Raw genomic sequence first — 24135 nt, forward strand, 5'->3', positions numbered from 1 at the left:
AATCATTTTTACCAAATAGTAATTTCTTATCACAAAACCTAGATTTATATTTCTGTCAAATACAAAATTACTATAATCTGTTATTGCTCTTTGTAATGTTTCTTCTGTTCTACTGGTCTACCTTTCTTTTTCTTTGTGAGTATCAGATGGTTTTGATAATTACTCATTTATTCTACAATTTAAAATCTGATTAACTAGCCTCCTCCCTTTATATACTTTTCTAGTTATTTTAATATCTTTGATCTTGTGTTCTTTGAAATGAATTTTATTATTTTTCTAATAATAAAATAATTTTTTGGTAATTTAATTGGGATGGCATTGAGATTTAAACTTTCCTATAACTTTTGGAGACCCTTAATTTTAGCAGTCATGCACCTTTATAAGACTCCACTTTCTTCAAAAATCTATCTCAATCTAAATTATTGTTAAAGAGTTTCTTGACTGGCTGTTCAGATGCAAGTGCTCAGTTATTATGAATTCAATTTCTGGTTTGCTAATTGAACTTTTATGGAACCAATAATGAGTTAAAGAATCACTAAATATCACAATAGTATGACCTACAATCTACTTTTATGTTTCTCATTTTATTTGTTAGCTTTAAAATACATTTTGTACTCCTTGAAAATCATCCTAATATTTCACTTTCCTTTCCTTTAGTGAAATACTTGATTTTCTTTTTTATTTCTATTCAGATCTATTAGGATATTATTTGCTATTCCCATCTTCTCTGTTGAAATTGCCTATGTCTCCATTTAAATTCTTACTTTTACATAATGATCTTCTAATACTATATAATTATGTGGGACAACTTATAAAATAGGTTCAAACCTTTTTATCATTCAAATTATATTAAATACCCTATTAAATACAAACCTATAAAATGTCAACTTGTGAAGAGGATAATTTGGCTTCTAAATATAACAAAGTTATTTTTATCAATGTGGATTTTTTAAAATCTTGCCTTATGATTTCTAAATTGACTGAAAAATAACACTAAAATATCTGAATATAACTTTAAAAACAAATGAATGATGTAAATAAATTGATACATTATGAGAAAACATTGTTTTTAATTTTTAAAAGAATTTTTTTAGTTTGTATTTTTGAAACATCAATTAATCTTGCCTAGAGAAAGTAAAATGTCACCGACATACAAGGAATCATCACCACATAGTGACAGATATTAGAACTGCCTGGAGAGTTGCTAGGAAGTAACAACCAATGTCTGGGATGGGCTAGAATGATTAAAAATTAATAATTCCATCATCCTAAAAGACAGTAAGTATCATATAAGTCAAAAAGTATACTTCCATGTTGAAATGTCATTTAAACTTCCTTTCTATTGGTGACATATTATAAATCTATGTTGTTATTTCTGAATTAAAGAGTATAGAACATGAAACTATGGTTGTTTTTATTCCCAATTCGAATCCAACTCTGAATATCATCATCTCTCAATTTGTACACACACACACACATATATATATATGCATGAAACTAATAAGAAGTGCCCTTTAGAAAGACTTAAGATATTCATCCCTGCTTTTTTTTTTTAATAAAGGTCGAATAACATTTGATTTGAGTGAGACAGAATAGCCTCATGATGAAGATTAATAGAGATATCATGAGTACAATTATCCTGTTGCAATAAACTAAATTTGCTAAATTGTAGTCTGGTGTTAATCAGCTTTCCATCCAAGCCCAACTTGCTCCTGGTGGATAATTTATGCATTGAGAGAAACTGATTTAATATCTAGTTGAAGTCATTTATTATAGAAGTTAACTGATTCTCAAAAAATAAGATGAATTTAGATTCAAAATTCTGACCATATTAGTTCTCTTATTGGGCACAAGGGTAGCAAAACATATAAGTTGAGTATTTTATAGTTATTTGTCTATAAGAATTGCTATTATGTATTTAATCATGAAGACTCAATTAGAGAATGCAAATGTGATTGCCAACATGTTAATTTTATTAGAATATTTAAGTTTTGTGATTTAATACATGATGTTGTGAGGAAAATGTCATTTAAAAATTAATTTGTTTCTTGAATTAACATCACTCCTCCATGGAAAATACCGGTTGCTTTGTGGAAAAGAAGATAATGAAAATTCAAGGCAAATAAATGCCAGTATTTTTTCACTATGGCTACTGATTATCAAACTGACAAAAGTATCTTGTATGACCAGTAATAATTTACAAGTTAAATTTATTCAGCAGAAGTATGATAAAGTATATATTGTCTCTACCTCTCTCTCCAGAAAAATAAATGAGTTGCTATTTTTAAGGTGTGCTTTCCAATATTTTTGGTGCTTCATGATTCTTATGGTTGTCTATTATTACCTAATCTGAATTAGAAAGAAAAATATAAATCGTGAAAAAATGATGCTTTTCATTTTGTGTTGCCCAATATTCTAAAAGCTAAAAGCATAAAACCTAAAACCCTAAATGAGATAACATATTTGCTAAAAGGTATTCATTGATTATATTATATATGTACCTATTCATATAGTTCATATAACTGCCTAACTGTAATACATATGCAAAAGAACATTTTAATTTAGAATAATGCATGGTAGATATTGAATGAAAATTGAACAGTACAACACTGGGTAGGTGCTCAAAATCTTTATAGTTTGGCAGTACCTGTTCAGAGCTAATACTATAGCTTTCAAGCACCTGGAGTCATATCCATGCAACCATGAGGCATTGGAGTATGTCATTAATGTATGGTTAATCAAAATGTTATATGCATGTATATATGCAGGTATGTACTTATGTATGAAGGTAGATATTTGATTGTGGGTATGCATTTTGTATATCCATATATATAAGGGATTTTCCTAATGTACAAGTCTGGTCATGTCAATCCCCAAGTCATTGAATTTCAGTGGCTCCTCACTGATTTTAGAATCAAATTGAAACTATTGTTTGACATTTAAAGCCCCTCCCAAGTTAGCCCCAGCAGACATTTCCAGCTTTCTATACATTACTGTTGTTCAGTCATTTCATTCATGTCAAACACTTTGTGATCACATTTGGGATTTTCTTGGTAATAATACTAAAGTGATTTGCCAATTCCTGATGTAACTCATTTTATAGAAACTGAGGCAAACAGGGTGAAGTGACTTACCTAGGATCATCTAGCTAGTAAATATCTGAGGCCATTTTTGAACTCAGGTTTTCCTGACTATGGGTTCAGTACTCTCTTTACTGTACCACCTGCCCTTCCCCAACTCTGGTTTAGCCAGCTTGGCTTTTTATTCCTCACACATGACACTCCAGTTACGTTAGAAGCACCTCCATGCTTGAAATAACCTACATTTTTAATTGTATAATTATACTACAAGTTCCTTGGGAGGAAAGTCTATTTTTTCCCTTTTCTTTGTATCTTAGCATAGTAGGCACTAAATAAGTCCTAAATGACTGACATTAATCAAAGAAAAAATACATTGAGGCCAACATAAAATTTAATAATGGAAATTAGTTAATAGTTACTGAGAGGCGATGGCCACCAATGTTACTTTCCATCTACTCTATATTTATCTTTACTGATTTATATATATATATATATATATATATATATGTATGTATATTTTCTAACCCATTAGCATGCAGTCTCCTGGAAGGGAGGCTTTAGTTTTGATTTTCATTTGTATTATCAGCACTTCAAATAGAGTTTGGCACAGAGCAGGACCTTACTCTATGCTTCTTGAATAGTTTATTAGAATTGTTTATTTCCCTCACAATTCAACTCAAAAGGTTTTTTTGACATGAAGCCTTTCCTCATCACCAAGCAGCCAGTATCTCGAAAAAAACAAACTAACTTTTACTTATTTTGGATATATTTATGTATATACATGCTCTCTCCCTAAAAGAATGCAAACTTCTAAGGAGAAAAGATGGTCGTTTTTGTCTTTCACCACCTAGTATAATGGTCTTGGACACATATCACTGTTCAGTTATTTTGTAGTTATGACCAAATCTTCATGACTCTAGGGTTTTCTTGGAAAAGACAGTAAAGTGGTTTGCTAACTTCCTTCTCAAGCTCATTTTACAGATGAAAAATCTGAGTTAAGTGACTTTCCTAGAATCACACAGTTAATAAATGTCTGAGATCAGATTTGAACTCATGAAGATGAATTTTCTTGACTCCAGGCCATTGTAACCAGGCTCATAAATGTCACGTAATAAAGGTACAAATATTATTTGGCCAGGGGCAGCTTGGTGATACAATGGATAGAACTCTTAGGTCTGAAGTAAGAAAGCCACATTTCCATGTGTTCAAATCTAGCCTAAGCTGGAGAAGAAAATGGAAAACCACTCCATAATCTTTGCCAAGAAAACCCCAAACGAAGTCAGAAAAAGTCACAAATTAAAACTATTGAACAATAATAACAACAAAATGCTGCTAATTCTATACATTCATATGTTGAGGTATGTGCATGTAGAGGCATACACAAAAATGCTTTGGCCCAGACTTTGATTTCATTTGTACAAGGATCTTCAAGTGAAAATAATTTCTCCCTCATCACAGATTAAGCTCTGGGGTAACATCAGACATTTGTATGAGGTAGAACTTGAAGTCCAGGTCTTCTGACTTTGATGTCTGATTTACTCTACCACACGGACTTTGTTAGAATGTTGGACTGACCATTCTTTATTCATTGGTTACCTGGAGAGTTCCCTTAATCAAGTATGATGTCCATCCCAATGTATTTTTTTCTTTAAATAATTAGTAAATTACAGCATTGTTCTTAGTATTAATTCCTAATTTAATTCATCTTGCTTTGCTATTCGAATTAACCTAAAAGTCTAAAGACTTTTAAAATGAATCCTAGTTTAGAAAATCAATACTAAGACATATTCTAAGAACAAGTATTAATTTATTTTTGGAAAGTTTCTATTAACTAATAATTATTAATCATTGTATTCACTCTGGAACCAAAAATTTCTTTTAACTTTTTTAATTGGTTTATAACCAGAGGAATATCAATATGATGGGATGGAGGAAAAAAGAAAAGTAGGGGTGATGGGGGAGATGTACTAAAATTTTGGGGAATAAAAACTTAGAAAAGACTTCTTGAAATTTCAAGGGGTCAGTTTTCTAACTGTACAATAAGCAACATTTTAAACCTCTAGTCCTAAACTTACAAAGCAGAGCCTACTCCCTACTCCCTCTACTTCTCTCCTAACAATAGACTTTCACAATCCTCATTATACTTTGTGGATGGGGAATTTATCAATATTGAGCATAAGTTAAAGTGCATTTTCCAAAACAATTAAAAATAATATCAAAGGCTATCTAACATTTATATAGTGCTTTAAGATTAGCACTTAGAGGGGGCAGCTGGGCAGCTCAAAGGATTGAGAGTCAGAGCCAGAAAGGGAAGGTCCTGGGTTCAGATCTGATCTCAGACACTTCCTAGATGTGTGACTCTGGGCAAGTACTTAGCCCCCATTGCCTAGTCCTTACTGCTTTTCTGCCTTGGAACAAATACACAGCATTGATTCTTGGGTGGAAGGTAAGGGTTAAAAAAAAAGATTAGCACTTAGTAACTATGTATGCCTCATGAATGAAATGTATTCCCTATGTCCCCAAGATCATGTTGCTACGAAGTATCTGGATGAGGCTGGATTTGAACTTTGCTCTTCCTGCCTCCTAGTCCAGTCCTCTATATACTGTGCCATTTTGCTACCTCAAGGCATTGAATGTTGCAATTATTAAGATAATTAATTTAAATAATTAAGATAAATACAGTAAAAATGAGAAATCATATTACAAATATTCAAAATCATGCTGATTAGGGAGTCATGAATGTACATTGATATAGCATGAGGTAAATATTTACAAAATTATTAAGAACAATTAAACCAAATTGTTATTATTTTTTAATCACCAAATATCTAAATTACTACTGTGTATTTACTCAAAGCAAATGTATAATAAATAGACTTTAAATAATCACCACTCCTTTGAATTCATGAGCATTTAAAATATTTATTTTTAGTTTTAAAAAAATGAAAATTTACAAGATTGAAGTTTTTTAATGAAATTTCCTACTTTAAGTAATTGACTTCTTTCAGCATTTTGGTATTTTACCAATTAGAAATACACACAAGAGAGTGATTTGATATTATAGTTTGATATTTATAAATCTGATTTTCAATAACATCCAATGGATATAATGATATTTTTGCTCCTAAATATATTATGCCTCTACCTTTATACATTTTTGTGACATCCATAACCTAGCAAAAGCAAGTCTTAAATAAAGTAGAAATTATTTAGCTCCAACTATCGATGGAATTTAAATAGGCTGAATGAATTGAATTGAATTGGATTGAACTGGATTTAATTAAACTGAGAATTAAAATCTCTCACTAGAGAGGTAAAATATGAAGCAAAGGCTTATAATCAACATGGAGCAGAGCTGAATAAAGATAGATAGTACAGATAACTAAAATGAATAATTTAATAACATGTAAATATTATATTCATCTTAATGTTATGCTATTACACCACTGGCAAACAAATGCTATTTTTAACAACTGAAATATATAATTAAGAATAACTTAGGGTCTAATTATATCCTTATATTTGTTCAGACTTTTGTTTGGGCTTATGTAGAGCTTGAAAGAAATGATTTCTCTTTGAGGGTCAACTAGGAATATGTAGTTGAACATAACTGTAATTTCATGTTTTTATTGTATATAGTATCTTAAGATAATATGCAATTGGATGAAAAAGTCTAATATTCAAAGCAATTGTGGCTTAAAGAAAAATGAAAATTTAGTTTTTTACTTTTTGCTTTTGCCACTAGAAATGAGATAAGATTATAGTTAGTTTTTCCCTCTGTGAAATATAATAATTTGGGGGGTCATGCTTAAGATAATTACTATTGGAATGATTCCAAGTCAGTCAGAAGCATTTAATTACAGTGAAATATCAATGTTTCTCTTAGAATATTCATTACTCACCATGATTACTGCCTTATTTCTTGACAGTATTTCAGAACAATTAACCCATACTACCAGATTTTGCTCAATGGACCAGTTCATTCAAAGGGAAACATGACTCAAAAACCATAATGCCATCTATTTCCAATTCTATGCCCTTTACTTTTTTAAATAATAGATTTTGGACATTTAAATGAGTGATCAAACAATACTTAGTCTTTTAATATAATTATTAAGCCAAAATATGTTAAAGGTCTGCTATGCAAAAGGTATTGTTCAAATCATATTTTGATATAAAAAGTCAGTCATTTGGAATTATAAACGTATGTACCTTGAATTCTAAAAACAAACCAAAAAAGCACTGAAAATTAATTTACATTTGTATCATATCAAAAGATAGGTGTTGCCTAATATCCACAGCAAACTCACTATGTTATATATATTTTAAAATAAATTGTTCTTCCTTCATGGCACTAATTTGGATCCGGTTTGAGATTGAGTTTTTATAAATATGAATTTCAAATCTCATATGTCCAAATTTCTAAAAGTTTGTATTTTAACATTTCAGTGCTTACTTGTGAGGCGCAAGATCTTAATTAGACTAAGAAATTATTATCCTTCACAGAAGAATTTACAAATTTCCTCACCTTCTCCCTTTGCTTTAGGCATCATTAGTTCATTTTTTGTCTCTCTCGATATATTTATATATGCATGCATGTATGTTTATATATATGTGTGTACCATATTTACTATTTATGACTTGTGCTATATATAGCCATACCTATTTTATTAACTATATGTGATAGTATTATAATTCAATTTTCTTAAATGTTCTATAGTCTCTAAACATACATATTACGAAGAAATGTTTTTTAAAAAAGATATTGAGGTTCTGAACCAAAAATGTTATTGCTATTTTGGCTGATCTGCTAAATATTTTGAAAAATTGCTGGAATATCTCTAAGGTAAAGCAATTTAATAAAAAGTTTAAAAATTCCACATTCATTCATTAACTTGACAAATAGTCATTGATAACCTGCTGGGCACTGAACTCTGTGTATGAACATTCTAGAAGCAAATATTTATTACTTGGCAGTGTCAATAATTCTAAAACATGGTATTTTTTGCCATGGCTCTCTATAAGTAATGAGCATATATAACACTATTTTAATTCATGATCAAAAATATAGGTATAAAATAGAGGTGACCATATGTTTCTTCTATTCACACTTGTTTTGCCTCCACATTTAATTATTATTCTGAGACAACCGGCAGGAAAAGTCAAAATGAATTCTACTAATATTGCAAGGAATGACAAAGTACACATATGAATAATTATTCTTTCTCTGAACTGCTTCAAGCTAGTTCTGCATTTAATCAGGAACCACCATTCTTTACCTTCAATTTTAATGGACATTGTAGGAAAATCTTAAATCTTTTACAGTGATGTTGTTTGCATGACTCAAATTTCAGGAGAAAACTTTTCTTGTCTGTCATATAGATAACTTGTATCTCCATGTAAGCAAGCAGAAATTATGTTCATTCTGTGTGCTAGAATTATTATCATTACTTGTTCAGCTTGCAAGGTAAATTATAATTACAGATAAACTAATAAAATGATAATTTTTAAATAAAGCACCTATTTTTATGGACTGAACTTAAATATATCTGCCTCTTTCTCTTTATGTATACACATGTATATATGTGTTTGCATGTAAATATATTTCATACATATCTCTTGTCCTAGTTCTTGATTAAAAATGAAGTCTATAGCTTCTTCCTTTTACATATTGCAACTCATTCCTATTTTTAAATAAAAGTTGATAGCATTTTTCTTTCACTCAGTAAAAGAACATAATAGTTTTTTAAAATACTTGTTGATTAATTTATTGAAGGATATAACTTAATTTTATCCTCACATGGCTCCAGTGAAATAGGTCAAGAAAGGTAAGGTCAGGTGTTGTTGTTTAGTTTTTTTAATATGGAGGAAAATAGTACAAATGGTTTAAGCAATTTATTTAAAATGTGACAGGGGTAGAGGTGAAAGTGATCCTAAATTTAATGCCACAAGATCTTGGAACTATGAATATAGTGATAGAGAAAGCACTAGGTAAATATCTTACCTGAAGACCAATGGGACCAGGAGGGCCAGGGAATCCTCTAGCACCTTCATCACCTTTTTGACCAAACATTCCCTGCTGACCTCTTGGTCCAGGCTCCCCATCACCTCCCTATGGAATTACAAGGAAAAAGTCACAAAACAAAGAGTTTATGGCATGTTCTAGTGGTTCCAAGTATCTTTAATCCATATGAGAATAAAATTTTTTAGCCTAATTTGAAATAACCCAGATTGTATCTTATTCTTAATGTCCATTTTTGATTATTATACTTACTTCCACTTTCCCTCCTCCCCCTGGTCACCCACTCTTCCCAGAATATTTCAGATGGTTTAAAAAGATAGAATACCACAAGTTAAAAATTCTATCATTACAATAAGGGGTAAAAAAATCGCAAGAAATCTGCCCAAGAATAACTCTTCTGAATGTATCATTTACTTAGATGGTGTATGACCAACTATTAAATATTTTAAAGTGAAGTTTTATCTAGAATAATAATGATCATATTAAAATATCACATTTATTTTGGGCAAGGGAATCTATGAGCCGCCTTGGTGACTATGATTATTAATGTAAATTATGTTGTACATAATCATCCAATTTTTTGGCCATAGTTCATGAATATGATCAAAGAACTGTAGAGCCTTAGATTTACTGTAACAAGTGACATACTTACAGCAATACCAGGGGCACCAACAGGTCCTTGAAGGCCTGGGGGACCAGGAGGACCCTGTAGAGAGATAAAAGCCACATTAGTTTCAGAATGTATGCTTTATAGAGATCTTTCAAGTATTTCTTCATTTTTCTGTGGAAAAAAAGTGTTGCCTAGATATCTTTTACATTGAATGCAGTCAACCATTATTTATTCAGTTCTTAGAGATCCAGACTTGATATCTGCAATCAATTTTAAATTGACATTTATTTAAGGAACTTACATTGGCATTATTTTAGGTTATTTAAAAATAGATTTCTGTGCAAAGATAAATCAAGTTAAACACGATCTTTTGAAAACCCTTAAAAATATAAGGTTTTTTTTAAATTAATGACATCTACTTGGGAATGGGGAGATGACACAAATTGCCCATTAAAAGAATACTGTACCACAACTTATCAATGGACATTAGGAGAAGGAAAATACAGATGGATGATTCTTATGAGAAAAACAAAAACAAAGAAAAAACCTTGTCAGTCTTTTCACTGTGTTTAAGGATCTGAGTGGCCTCTGATACTTCCTAGCTGTGTGACTGGGCAAGTCATTTAATCCCCTAACCCTTACAGCTTTTCTGCCTTGGAACCCATATACAGTGTTGCTTCTTAGAGGGAAGAGAAGGGTTTTAAATTTGAAAAGCAAACAAACAAACAAACTATGTATTGAGTATACCCATACTTGTGTTCAGTCAGCAATATGCTTTCACCTTCATCTATATTAACATTCATAGTCATGCTGTTTTGTTTCCAAATACAGTTCTCTTTTGAAGAACTCAAAATCCTTATCAAGCATGCATAAAAATCGGACTAAAAGTAGTAGTATGAGAGCTAAACTGTACTTTTATTAAAGAGTCTTGTATATATAGTGCAGAACTTATTTTATTGATTTGCAAAAACATCTATCAGACCAGATGCAACTATTTTTAGAACAATAAAGACAGTCCATTTGTAGTACAACAAATTTCAGCACTGACTAAATTTTATTTTTTTCCCTATTTCAGGGCTTTGTAATGATGATTTGAGAACGTTAAGAAGCTATTCTCACTTCCAACCAGTACTTAAAAATCTTATTCACACATTGCACAGTAAATGGTATGCCACAATTCTAATCCTAAAATATTTTCCTTCTTTAGTTCAATGGTCAATTAGGAGAGAAGTAATATTAAACATTGTACACATTTCTCCCCTAAAAAGTTCTTCATAATATTGCTCAGTTATTTCAGTTGTATCTAACTCTGCATGAACTCATTTGGAGTTTTCTTGGACTATACTTATTCCTACGATGTCTTTTTTCCCCTTTTATTATTCAAAATAGCATTTCTTGTTTTACCTGAATTATATTTTCAAGGCTTCAAGTTTACCTTTATTACATCAAAAGCTGGCTCTTGGTTTGAAATTCTATTTATCATATGAAAGAAAATTCATTCATTTTTATGTTTTCTAAGGTGTTTATTGGTAATGAGTGCTGTAAGTTTCCTCTTAATTGATAAATTCATATGATTTTTGTTATGTTAACATAAACTAGAATGCCCTATTATTCAGTCATGTCCAATTCTGGATTTTCTCTACAAATGCACTAGACTATTTAGCCATTTGCTTCCCTGGCTCATTTTGCAGATGAGGAAACTGAGGCAAACAAGGATAAGTGATTTAACCCAGGATCAAACAGCTACTAAGTGTCTGAGGTGGAATCTGAATTCAAGTCTCCCAGGGTCCAGGCACAGCACTTTATCCACTGTGTCACCTAGTTGCTCTTGTTCATGTTACTGGTATTTATTGGATACATTCTTAGTAGAGCTCTGTATAAACTGAAAACCAAACAAATGAATTGCCTCTACACTCTGAGATATTTTTTATCAAGTTGGGAAAACAACGCTTGCATGAAAAATAATTTAAAAGAAAAGCAAAATAAGGCCATCTTCAAGTGGAATAGGAGTATATAGTAAGGAGTAGAATTGGGTACATCTTTGAGAGGGCTTTAGTCATGAAAGATTTATTGGCTGAAATAAGTTTTCAAAATTTATATTCTGAAGGGGTGTAAAGAATGACAGTAAAAGGAAGCCAATTCCAGTTGTGGAATAAGTATCATGGATTCTAAAGTAATGAGGCCAAGAGTGAATATATAATGAATAGGGATTAAAGCTGTATACTAGAAGAAAAAGAAGGGGAAAAGAAGAAAATTTAAAAATAATAATTAAAAAAGGGCTTGGTCTTCTTATCTCACTCACCAAGGTTGGAACTGCAGTGTTTATTCATTAGCCCACTGTCAGTATTAATCAGTATTGAAGTGTCTTTCTGACTGAGGTTGATTCACTCCTCCTTAGCTAGCCTGATAGGCTTAGCAATCTGATGCAAAATTTAGTGTGGACTCTTCATTGTCTTAATCTAGTTCAATTGTCTTTGTGCATTATCATCTATTGATGTACCCTCATGTGGCTTTGAAGTCCAAAGACTGAGGCGCAAAGTTTGTGGCACATGGGGCCTGGGACGCCAGTTGTTATGGGAGGTGCGATTGTGACCTGGTGTTGGCGTTCACGCACAGCGGCAAGAAGTTATCTTGTCTTAATCTACTGAAGCTCAGAAAGCTCAAGCTCAAGAGATCTTCCAGCCTCAGCCTTCTACTTCACTTTAAGATTTTTTTTTTTACTTTATAGTATTAAGGATAATAATTACCAAATACTTCAGTAATTCAGTAGAGTTCAGGAGGAAAATTATGCAACCTTGAGAAACTTAATTATACTACACTACCTCATTAGACTACTGGTTGATGACTTCTTGCACTTTTGAGGTCTTTAACACATACTTTCAACAATTATGCCTGCTTTAATTATGATTGTTATATAGCAATTTCTTCAACCATACCAATCCAAAAGAGATAACAACTAAAAAGAACTTTCCAAACCATAAGATACCATGTAAATACTAATTAATATTACCATTAATGTAATTGCTATCTTATTATTAATTGAAAAGATTCAGTTATAGTCTAATAATATAAGGCATTAATAAGATTGAAAATTTAAGTGAAATTGATTTGTCTAGTGAAGGAAGGAAGATGTATTTTGGGTAAAGAGCTCCAAGATACAATTTATAAGTAAAAGTCTATAATCATTATGTGGGAAAAAATCATGTACAAAAATGAGACTAAAAACTCACATTTTCTCCCTTGTCACCTTTACTTCCTTTCTGTCCTGGTTCACCAATTTCACCCTGCAAAAAAAGATGTTAAGATTCTTCTCTATAATTTCTGACTTTCCATTCAACTGAAATCATTATTAAAACATCTTTAAATAGTCAACTTAATATGAATTATTTTCTAATTCTGAAATTGCATTTGGGAAATCCAAACAGACCTATTTTTGCATGTACTTTACTAAATTAATTTTGCTATTGACCAGTATACAGCAAAAAATTGGCTCAGACTGAGAATATTCTACAACTAGCTTACAAAGTAAACTATCTTTTGCCTATAATATTTAATATGTCTCAATTTATAAAGTTATTTAATTGCATACAAGTCAATCATTATGCCTTTTCTAAAGCAATTTAAAACCCCTACAAAACTCACATTGCCAAATAACCATGCCAGAAAATGTCATATAATTTAGCACAGTAAGGAAAGAAAATACATCAGGTTCACACACACTTTTTTTCTTAATATTACAATAGAACATGCCCTTGTATTAAAAATAAAAGGCTTTTAGAGAAATTATAAATTCAAAGCAAATAAATATTAGCCAATTTATCAATAACTGAATCCACTAATTGGCTATGGAATGGAAGTATATGATTATAGGATTATAGCATTTTATTTTTTCATTATCATAGTCAGTATTTTAGAAAATTAGCTTTAACATCAAATATGTACATTTCCTTTCCTGCTACCTCCCTCTCTGCTCCTCTATCCATCTTCTTATGCTATGTGGTATATAAGCACATGGATTAGACACTAATCTCCTTTGACATACACCATTCAAGCAAAAGGAAGGTACTTGAAATTTTAAAAAGGGATGTGCTTTGATCTGTCATCTAATTCAATGAAAGTTCTACCCAAAAATCTAGGAGAGGAAATCAAAACATTCCCACATTATAGCATTATTAAAAAAAATAGCACTAACCTTATCCCCATCTTCTCCTGGGGAACCTGCAGGGCCAGCTGGACCTGGAAGACCCACAGGTCCTTGTACTCCATCTCGTCCAGCTGGACCTTGGGGACCTTTTTCTCCCTGTGGTAAAAAAAAAGACAAGAATCCATTAAGTTGGTTATAAGAATTTTGTTAATTAGCTACCTAATATCATACTTTCAGTTGAGCACCAAAAGACATGGTTCTTTTAGCATATTCGATAAAGAAGAGTTTTGATTAATTAATTGAGTTATTAATAATTTTGATAAAGAGTTATTAATGAAACAGGATTTTAATCACAGCTCAAAGGGTTCTCAGTTTTCTGAGGAATATTAAAACAAGTTTATATTTAGAAATTATGTCTCTGTCCTAGTCAGGTTATGTTCTACAAAAGTATTTATGATTATGCTTTGAAGCATTCTTCAAGAAGATTCTTTTTAAAATGTGTTTTACTGATACTTTTTGTTTTTACATTCTATACATTTATAAAAATGACCCCTTTCATCTCTCCTAGCCAGGACACTGGAAGACTTCATCTGTAATAGATCTATCTATCTATCTATCTATCTATCTATCTATCTATCTATCTATGAATATATACACAAAAATACATATCTAGATATACATACATACAAATATACATATATGTAGTCAACATGTCTCTAATTCAGTGTCTCTAGTTCAGCAAAGAGACACAGAGACCTTATCTGACAGTGTATGCAACATTCCATATACAACATGGACCTCAATTAAGAAAAAAATGAGTGAGAGCTATTTTCCCATACTTTAATCATTATCATTTAATAGCATTAAGTTTGATCTTTCTTTCTCTTTAAATAATTGTGGTTATTGGGCATTTTTGCCCAAAACTTAATTTCTTAAGCAAAAATGCTTCCTATTTGCAGAATCCAGAAGTACAGCTACTGTTTTTTTAAATGTTGAATACTGCAGAAAAGAGATGAACAGAGAATCTCAGTATTTGGTTTCAAGTGTTAACAAACTAATTTTGTCTATATGTCTTGCTTTGCTTATAAATTATTTTTTTAAATAAATACTTCATATATCTTATTTTGAGATTTTTGTTTCTTCTGACATTGGCTAATTCAAAATTATCAGCTAGTATACTGTCTTTATCCAACTGGCAAAACTTTTTCCCCCCATATTTTTAAATTAATTTCTTCACATACAATCCCTTTTGATTTTGAATATTTCAATATTTTAGCTCCTTATCATTGTTTACTTAGATTTATGTCATAGTCTAATTGGTTTACAGACCAAGCTATGCTCTTCTTTCTCCAAAATGCATTGAAAACAACTATTTCTTTACAAACACACATACATTTACACACACACATAATAGTATTTGTTCAGTCATTTCAATTTTGTCTAATTTTTCATGACCCTATTTGGAGTTTTCTTGGCAAACCTAGTGGAGTGGTTAGCCATTTCCTTCTCCAGCTCATTTTAAAGATGAGGTAACTGAGGCAAACAAGGTTAAGTGACTTGTCCAGAGTTACAGAGCTAATAAGCATCTGAACCTACATTTGAACTTGGGTCTGTCTGAGTTCAAGCCCAGCACACTATCCATGCAACCACTTATATGCCTTCTGTGTATATTATTAATATTTAAATATTACACATTGATATAATCTTTGTGCGTGTGTGTGTGTGTGTGTATGATTCTCTTACATATCTTTGATGGCTCCTTCTTCCATCTTGGATAAAATTAAAGTTCCTCACTATGATTATGAAAAGCTCTCAGAAATCTGGCTCTGACCTACCTTTCCAATCTCATTTATATCCTTTACTTTTATGCATATTATGCTACTTCCAGTCTGGCACATTTGCAATATATATTCTCTGAACTTAATGCTTTCTCTCTTTTCTCCCTTCTTTAGACCAAGCATTCTAGGAATTCACGCATTCTTCATGTGAGTTTCTTCACAGATTCGGCTCAGATGATAATTCCTCTCATAAGCCCTTCCTGATTCCTTTAAGTGTCAGCATTTCCTTCTATTCACAAAATCATGAGTTACACATCCAAAGAGTCACAGAACATGACAATTGGTTTGATTTTTCAGCTCTGTTGTTTACTATCTGTGTGACTTTGGTTAACTCAAGTCTTTTAACCTCCCTCAACCTTAGTTTTCTCACTTGTAGAGTGACAGGATTGGATAATTTATAAAATCTCTTCCAGGGTCAAATCTAGGGTGAACATGGTTGTATCTCTCAATACAACAGAGCATCACAGGATCATAGATCTAGAGGAGGGTGGGGGATAAGACGTCATCAACATCTTGATTTTATAGATGAGGAAAATGAACAGAGGCTACATAACTTTCTAGAAGTCACAAGTGAAGTAAGTCTCAGAGATGGGATGTAACTCTAGATAATCTGACCTAGAGGCCAGTGCTACTCAAGGGCAGGTGTTGGGTTTCATTTTATTTTCTTAGTCCCAATGTCTAGCACAACAAGAGGATTGTAGGGGCTAAATCAGCTAGGTGGCCCATGAAGAGAATAAATAATTTAGAGATGGGAAGATTTGAGTTTCTGTCTCAAGCATTTTCTAGTTTTTTTTTTATTTATTCTGTACTGACTTCCTCATCTTTAAAAATAGGAATAATAATAGTCCTTACCTCAAAGGACACTATGAGGATTAAATGAGTTAACATGAGTCAATGACTTTGTAGTCCTTGAAATATTATATCAAGTGTAATTCATATTATTATAACTATATTAGAATGTGGAAGCAATTTGTAAGTAAATCAAGGGTTGATCAGCTTTGTACAGGATGGGAAGAAACAAAATATCTTGCAAATATCTTTGTAATTCATTATTCCTCTTAACTCTAATCATTAAACTGACTTCTAATTCAATTCTATAGTCACCAACCACCTGCCAGCAGTCCAAAAGGAATTAAGAGATTTAAACCAAGCAAATAAGAATAGCTATAAAATCTTAAACTCAGATTTAAGTATAAGTCTGTGGAAACTATTTGTGCTACCTTGAAAGAGCCAATTATTCAATTTTCCATTTACATTTCAGAAATTGGCAAATGCTACAAATCAGGGTGTGTGTTTTTTTTTTCATTATCTATAGTTAAAGAAATGGAGAAAATGTTATTAATGCAGATTTAACTTGGAAGTGTGCTGTGTTTTTTTTTTTCTTGGAATGGAGGGTGGGAAGAGAGAACCATTTTTTTTAATAAGTACTAATTAGCACAACGGATAGACACCAGATCAAGCGTATAGAAAATCTTAGTTCAAATTTGGCCTCAAATAGTTACCAGATCTATGAACCTGGAAAAGTCAGATAAACTCTTCCTCAGTTTCCTCATCAATAAAAGGAGGATACTAATAGGATTTTCCTCCCAGTGTGGTTGTAAGGGTCAGATTAAATAATCATTTTAAAGTACTTAATATTGTGCCTGGCACATAACAAATGCTATGAAAATGTTATCTTTTACACCATCGATATAAGCATAAATATATTACTATTTTCTTTTTTCAGATAAAAAAATTCTCCCAAAAGAGAATATGATTTTTCTCACTGTCACAAAAAAATAAATCAATTTACAGGTATAGTAATCCTATTCCACCATTCTTATTAGTTTTTTGGAAATAAGGAAACTGAGGCATGTGACTGCTCAGTATCATACAACCAATAATTACCCATACCAAGTCTGGACCGCAGATCTTTTGATTCCATGTCTAAGCAAACTTTTTTTTTATTTTTTTAAAAAAGATAATAGGGGATCAAATTTTTTTAATTGTCAAGGGTGCAATCAGGTAGCTCAGGGGATTGAAAGCCAGGCCTAGAGATGGGAAGTTCTAGGTTAAAAAAAATCTGACCTCAGACACTTCCTAGCTATATGATCCTGGACAAGTCAACCTCCATTGCATAGCCCTTACTTCTCTTCTGTCTTAGAACCAATACTCAGTAGTGATTCTAAGATGGAAGGTAAGGGTTTTTTTTTGTTTGTTTGTTTTTAATTAATTAATTTTATTAATTAATTTAGAGGAAGGTAAAGGTTTTTAAAAAAAGGTTTTAATTGTCAGAAACAAAAAGGTGCCTGATTTTAGCATGTTAGTCTTTCTGATATATTTTTGGCATTATTCAAGACTATTTATAAAAACATAAATAATGTAGTCCATTGGGCAATATGTACAACTTTGGATTTAATTGAATCTTTGTACCCCAACATTTATTTTTGAGGTACACAGCAAGGAAGTGCTTCTCCAAGTCCTGTCAATCAAAAGCAAAGGGTAGAAAAAGGGACACAAATTCTAACCAAAATAACACAATGATTATAGAGGATAAAATGGCTTATCAGACTTCAAGTTTTAGAAAAAAATTAGAAATGAAATCCAATATGTGACAAAATAATTGAGCAGAAGATTTGAGCTCCACTCATAGGAGATCAAAGCTTGCATTATTCCAGAATGACACCTACTGCTAAAGGGAACTATTATAAAATGAGGAAAGGATTGATAATTAAATTGGATTACAAAAGAAGTAAAAAGTTCACATTTTTCTAATATGAAACAGCAGGGTATAAAGTTTTAATCAAAACTATAATTTGGGCTTTTTTTAAAGGAAAGAATTATACTCCTTTACAGTGATAATAACCAACCATATTTAATCCCTTCCCCCACAGGTATTAGAGTTTCATAAAGTGTGGGAAAATGTGATCTTCTTTAATTAAATTTGAAGTTTTCTAGATCATAAATAGAGAGGGAGATGGCCTGCTATGCTGAGCACATATGCAGAGGAAAGGCAGTGAAATGTGAAGAACTAATATTCTTGAATGAAAAGTAATAACGCTTGAAGGGTAACAGTCTAATATATTTTCTTCTTGAAATTACTTACAGGAGCACCTTTTTCTCCTGCTGGACCTGGGGGACCTTGAGGTCCTGGGCGACCTGGTAAACCAATTGGACCAGCTGTACCTGCAGAACCCCGTTCTCCTGGTGAGCCCTGGAGATAGAGGGAAAAATTATTAATAATGAAGGAATTAGTGCTTTCCATCTCCAGCTCAAAAAAAAAAGATATTTCAATTTTAAACTTCCAAGCTCTGTGAAATAACATAATAAATATCTTGAAGATTACTTAAAATTGGAAAGATAAATTCTTCTTTCATTGTCCAGATGACCAAGATTCTTATTATCTATTATCAAGCACAGTCATTGTGGTAAGAAAAATAATGAATAGTCACTTGAAAGGTCATGAAATTTGGTATTGCTTCAAACTTTAGAGTCTGAAATATTTTCCATATATTAACTCGTCTTACTCATAGTGTTACATATGTTGTATAAAACATTCTGATATTTGTGTCACTGAATTGGGATTGAAATGGAAAAGTATATCCCTTAATGGCTGGCAAAGACTAGAATTTGGAATCTGGAAATTCAGGCAGTTGTCATATGAATCTTGTCTTTGAGAAAAGACAGCCATAGATAGAGGTTTCTCCAAGTGTAACCAGCTGTGTGTTAGGTAAAGATATTTTTCTACTCTTTTGACAAGATCTTAAAAGTTCTCAAAATAATATGAACAATAAATTAAACATGATATTTATAACTATCAAATCTAGAAGAAAAATATAAAGTGGAATACGACTTGAAAAAAAAAGAGAAATGTAGGTTTAATTTATCCTGACTCAAATAAATAGGCATTTTACCTGTGAATGATTGCTATTTTGCCTAAATTAACTATGCTGTGGACAGCTGTTGGATTAGACTAAAAAAATGTTCACACATAACTCACAGCTTTCTCTGGAGGACAAACTATAAGCAGTGTGATTAGGATAATCTGATATTGTAACTAAGTATTATCTCTACTCTTAACAGATAGATGTTGAAGAGCCCCATTTCACAACAGAATGGAAAAATATAAGGAATTCAAATATCTTTGAAAGTTATTATCTCAAAAGGGAAAAGTTTTTCAAAAACATTTCCTACATAGTTTTTAAAACTCCTATCCAGATAACTGGGATCCACTCAGGTAAATTTTGACAATAGATTTTACTTTTATGAATTTTATTCTACTAATTAAAGACATTTTGAAAAAAACAAATATGACTTCATGAATAATATCATATGGTCTTGCATTACTAAACAGGAAAGTCTCAAAAATTTTGAATTCAAGTTTATTTTCTTACTAATTCTAAGGAGGGATATAAAGACATTTTTATCATTGCACTCTCCTCATGAGTTACAGAGAATAAAGCATGTCAAGTAAAAATATCTTAGAATCTTTGAATTGACAATTGAGCAAAAAGTAAATTATATGGTTCCAGGGAAATAAGCATACATGGTTATTTGATTGAAAACCAGTGGGTATTCAACCTTTTGAGTTGTTTTCATTTTTTTTAACAATTAATCAGGTTTATTTCTTGATACTGTTTATAGTAAATGTTTAATGACATGCAAAGTCATGCTAATTCCAGTTGTGATGTCTCCCATTAATCTAGAAAATTAAATTTAAATTTCTTAGACAATGAACCCAACTTGCCTTTCTTATTTTAATTCCCACTGTTCCCCTACTTGTACATATTGATTCAGTCAGATTGAGTTTCCTTCTTTTCCCAAAATAAAATATGTTCATTTTGAACAAAAAAGTTTATTCTTTCTAAATATATATTCTCCCAATCAAAAATGTTTTCTCTCTAGTCAACTTCTGCCTTTCTTTCAAGGACTACTTTTCCCATTCATCCATAAAGTCTTCCCTGTTAATTCCAATTCATTTTAATCTTCCCCTTCTGGAAAACTAAAGATTTTTTTTTTCTATGTCAATCCCCTGTTGTTTATTCTCATATTATTTTTGACCTGCCCTATATGTTTTCCTACAGTGTTATTTAATTTTTAATCTGAAGCTCTCATATAGTTTTAAATTGGAATTTCCCTGAGGGTAGATAGCACATCATGTATGTTACATGGCCTAGACTTTAGAGCTTGAAAATAATTTAGGGTATCTAGTCTATTCATTGTACAGATGAGGAAACTGAGAGTCTGGGGGTAAATAACTTCCTAGTGGTCACACAACTTATGTCAGGGCTAGAATTTGAATGCAGGTCTCTTCACACTAAATCTGTTTTTCCTTCAACTATCACTCAGAATACTACTATATAACACAGTAGCAACCATACTGCAAACACTCTGCATATACCTAGTAAATCAAGATTCCTTTAATGCTGAATTTTGCCTGAGATGCATTTAAATGAGATTAGCTTAATATTCTCTAAGCATAAAGTCATAATGCTTTGACATTTCAGAGAAATATATGCATGCATAGTAATGTGTTTCATATATGTGTATACAAACACAAATAACAAAGTTGAGGAATGGGGTAAACATGTAGAAATGCTCAGAAATCTGGGAACTCTGAAATGATTATGTACTCAAGAATAATTTATGTTTATATGAATATTATCCATTGAATAGACATTTTTTCCTTAGATTACAAGGGCACACCAACTTCTTCTAATATTCAGAGTATAACAAATTCAAACAAAAAGCAAATACTACCTGAAATGAGTAAATTTCAAGAGACATATTATGTTTACCTAGCAGAATCAGTGATTACATGTTAAAAACAAATAAATAGAGGAAGTCATTTCTCCCTTGGTATGAATAGTTCTGTTTCAGATAATAATTAACACTAAACAAGTGAAGTGAAATTGTAATTTTACTAGATGATCTAGTTTACTAGATGATTACTAGATGATCATTTGGGAAAAATATTACCTCAGTTCTCTAAAACAATCTATGAATTTTAGATTATTTACACTCTCTTTCTGTATGTCGCAGGGTCTCTCTTTTTCTATTGTTCCTATCTGTGTGTCTATATCTCTATCTTTCCCCTTGTCTCTGTATTTTTCGGTTTCTTTCTGTCTCTGCCCCTTTGTCTCTTCTGGATAGATGCCTTATATGAGCTTAAATCAGAGACCTGATTATCTTTCTTTTGAAATTTACAAGGAAATTAATTAAAATGCATTACTTCCCTGCAAATTAAAACTCCACCCATCAGAGTGACAGGTCTCATAAACTACAAAACAATGAGTAGGAAGTATACAATAAGTTATGGAGGAAAACCATGTCTTAAGTCCACATATATACCTTTCATTATGATTACAGTTTCCCTATTCAGTATGCCTTTCAAGCATTCTATGTCCCCATATGCAGGACCAAACATTTTTTCCATTTAAAAAGAAATGCAGCATAGTCTAATAAAATCAAAAAATAGTTACACCTTTTCACCTTTCCAAAAAGCTCTTTAAAATGTTTTCCCTATCTAACATTCTAGTATGCTCTTTTAAAAATTGGACAAGAGCTTTTAAATGGAAATCTTATACTCAGTCATCAATAGAAACACCATGATTGAAGATGATTCAGCTCAGACACATTCTGTCAGCAGCTGCCATTCTCTGAAGAGATTTGACATAGAAGTAAGCTGCATTTAGTAATGACTACAATTTTAATGTGTTGCTGCATTACTCATTGACTATAAAAGAAATTTGCTTCTCTGACATAAAGATATAGACAAAATAACATAATTGTTTTATGGCGTTTATTTTCTTCCATCATCACTTTCTTTTTTTCCTTTCCTTCCTCCCTCACATTCTTTCTCAATTTTTTCACAGTCATTGATCATAGACTTAGAATTAAAATAGATCTGAAAGTTCAAGAACAACACCCATTTTTTATAGACAAAACAAATGTACATGGTCACAGAGATGTCAATGGCAGGATTTGAACTAGAATTTCTACCTCCACAGCCAGTACTCTTTCAACAAAACCACCTATTTTAATTTCTTAACTTCATCTATTATTTCACTTGGGTCCGTTCTTAATCCAAATTGCTTCATCTTTACCACTCTTTTGCCTTAGAGCCAATATTCATTATCAATTCTAAGAGAGAAGGCAAGGGTTAAAAAAAAAAGTGTGCTATGTGAACACGAATTCTTTCATTGAATAAACTCAGAATTTCAGAGCAGAATTGGAATAATAAATATCTTCTATTCAAACAATCTCAGTTTATGAAATAAAAAAGGACTAGAGTTGATTTGACTCATATTACACAGATAGTTTCCCAGTGACTTTTCCAACCAGGTTCCTGACTGAAATGAGAAATTGTTCCATTGCAGTGTGTTACTTTTCCTCTCCACTAGGAGAATCCAATATCTACTACTCCTGTCAGTAAGGGGGTATCTAATCTAAGCAGACTCCATAATGTACCAACTCTAAAATGTATTAAGTACACAAAATAATAATGAAGCTATCCTAAAGATATTTAATGCTGACTTCTTCAACTTGACTCAATGGTGATAGAATAATTTTCCCAAATAGTGTCATAGAAGGAATAATATAAGAAATTCTGCCAAATTAAGTGTGTATCCATATCCACATCCATATGTATATGTATGTAGAATTGTATGTATGTATATATGTATAGATATACGCATACCATTTTGGCTATTTTCAAATAATCATTTAATTCCAACTCCTCTTCCCTCCAAAAATTTATTTATATTATCTGACATATTTGAAGTATATATTTTCTTATCATAATACAAGACTTAAAAAAGAATAGCCATGAACTTTTATTAGTAAGACACAACTGCAAAGGTCCATAATTTCATTAGGCAAATTGAGAGCCAAAATTATGTCTTCTAAAAGGGTACGATCTGGTTATTTTATGACCTAATGAGGTGGTATAAAATGTCTGAAAGAGGCAAAGGGGAAGCTATCTCATTCTAATATAATATCATAAAGCAAAAGAATAAAGACTTAAGTCTAAAAAGATTTTATTAAATATGCCTGTAAAAAGTAAGTATATTAAGTTCTTCTACATATGATTTCTGTCTCTTCCTTTCCAAACGTTATGTAATTAACATGTTTCATATCTATACTCTATAAATGACTATGGTCGTTTCAGGTATTTGAAATAGTTACGTCTAAAATTCTAGTAAAACCTAATATCTTACTATGCTGAATAGCCAAAAGACAGTTTTGAGGAACACAGGAAGTGTATTAGAAAACCATGTTATATAAATAAAATTTTAGGCAATTGGGGATGATTAGCATAAAAAAAAGGAGGGATGACTGCCTTAATAAATCTAAGGATGGTAGGTGTCATGTGGAAGACAATTATGTTCAGTGCAGTTCCAGAGAGCAAAACTAGGATCAATGGATAGAGATTATAATAATGCAAATATTACAGCTAGGTG

The 24135-nt window shown here is 31.5% G+C and overlaps 1 protein-coding gene across 2 annotated transcripts in view; it reads right to left on the reverse strand.

The window, feature by feature from the left end:
• COL11A1 (collagen type XI alpha 1 chain) overlaps positions 1 to 24135 on the reverse strand; it is a 298622-nt gene that overhangs the window by 70965 nt on the left and 203522 nt on the right. For both annotated transcript variants that reach the window (XM_001372197.4, XM_001372220.4), the window contains exons 42-46: positions 18780 to 18887; positions 13905 to 14012; positions 12943 to 12996; positions 9755 to 9808; positions 9085 to 9192 (exon numbers count right to left, since the gene is read on the reverse strand). In XM_001372197.4, coding sequence (XP_001372234.1) covers positions 9085 to 9192; positions 9755 to 9808; positions 12943 to 12996; positions 13905 to 14012; positions 18780 to 18887 — 432 coding nt within the window. The remainder of the gene's footprint in view (positions 1 to 9084; positions 9193 to 9754; positions 9809 to 12942; positions 12997 to 13904; positions 14013 to 18779; positions 18888 to 24135) is intronic.

The sequence above is a fragment of the Monodelphis domestica genome, chromosome 2 (genome assembly GCF_027887165.1).
Source record: "Monodelphis domestica isolate mMonDom1 chromosome 2, mMonDom1.pri, whole genome shotgun sequence".
NCBI lineage: Eukaryota > Metazoa > Chordata > Mammalia > Didelphimorphia > Didelphidae > Monodelphis > Monodelphis domestica.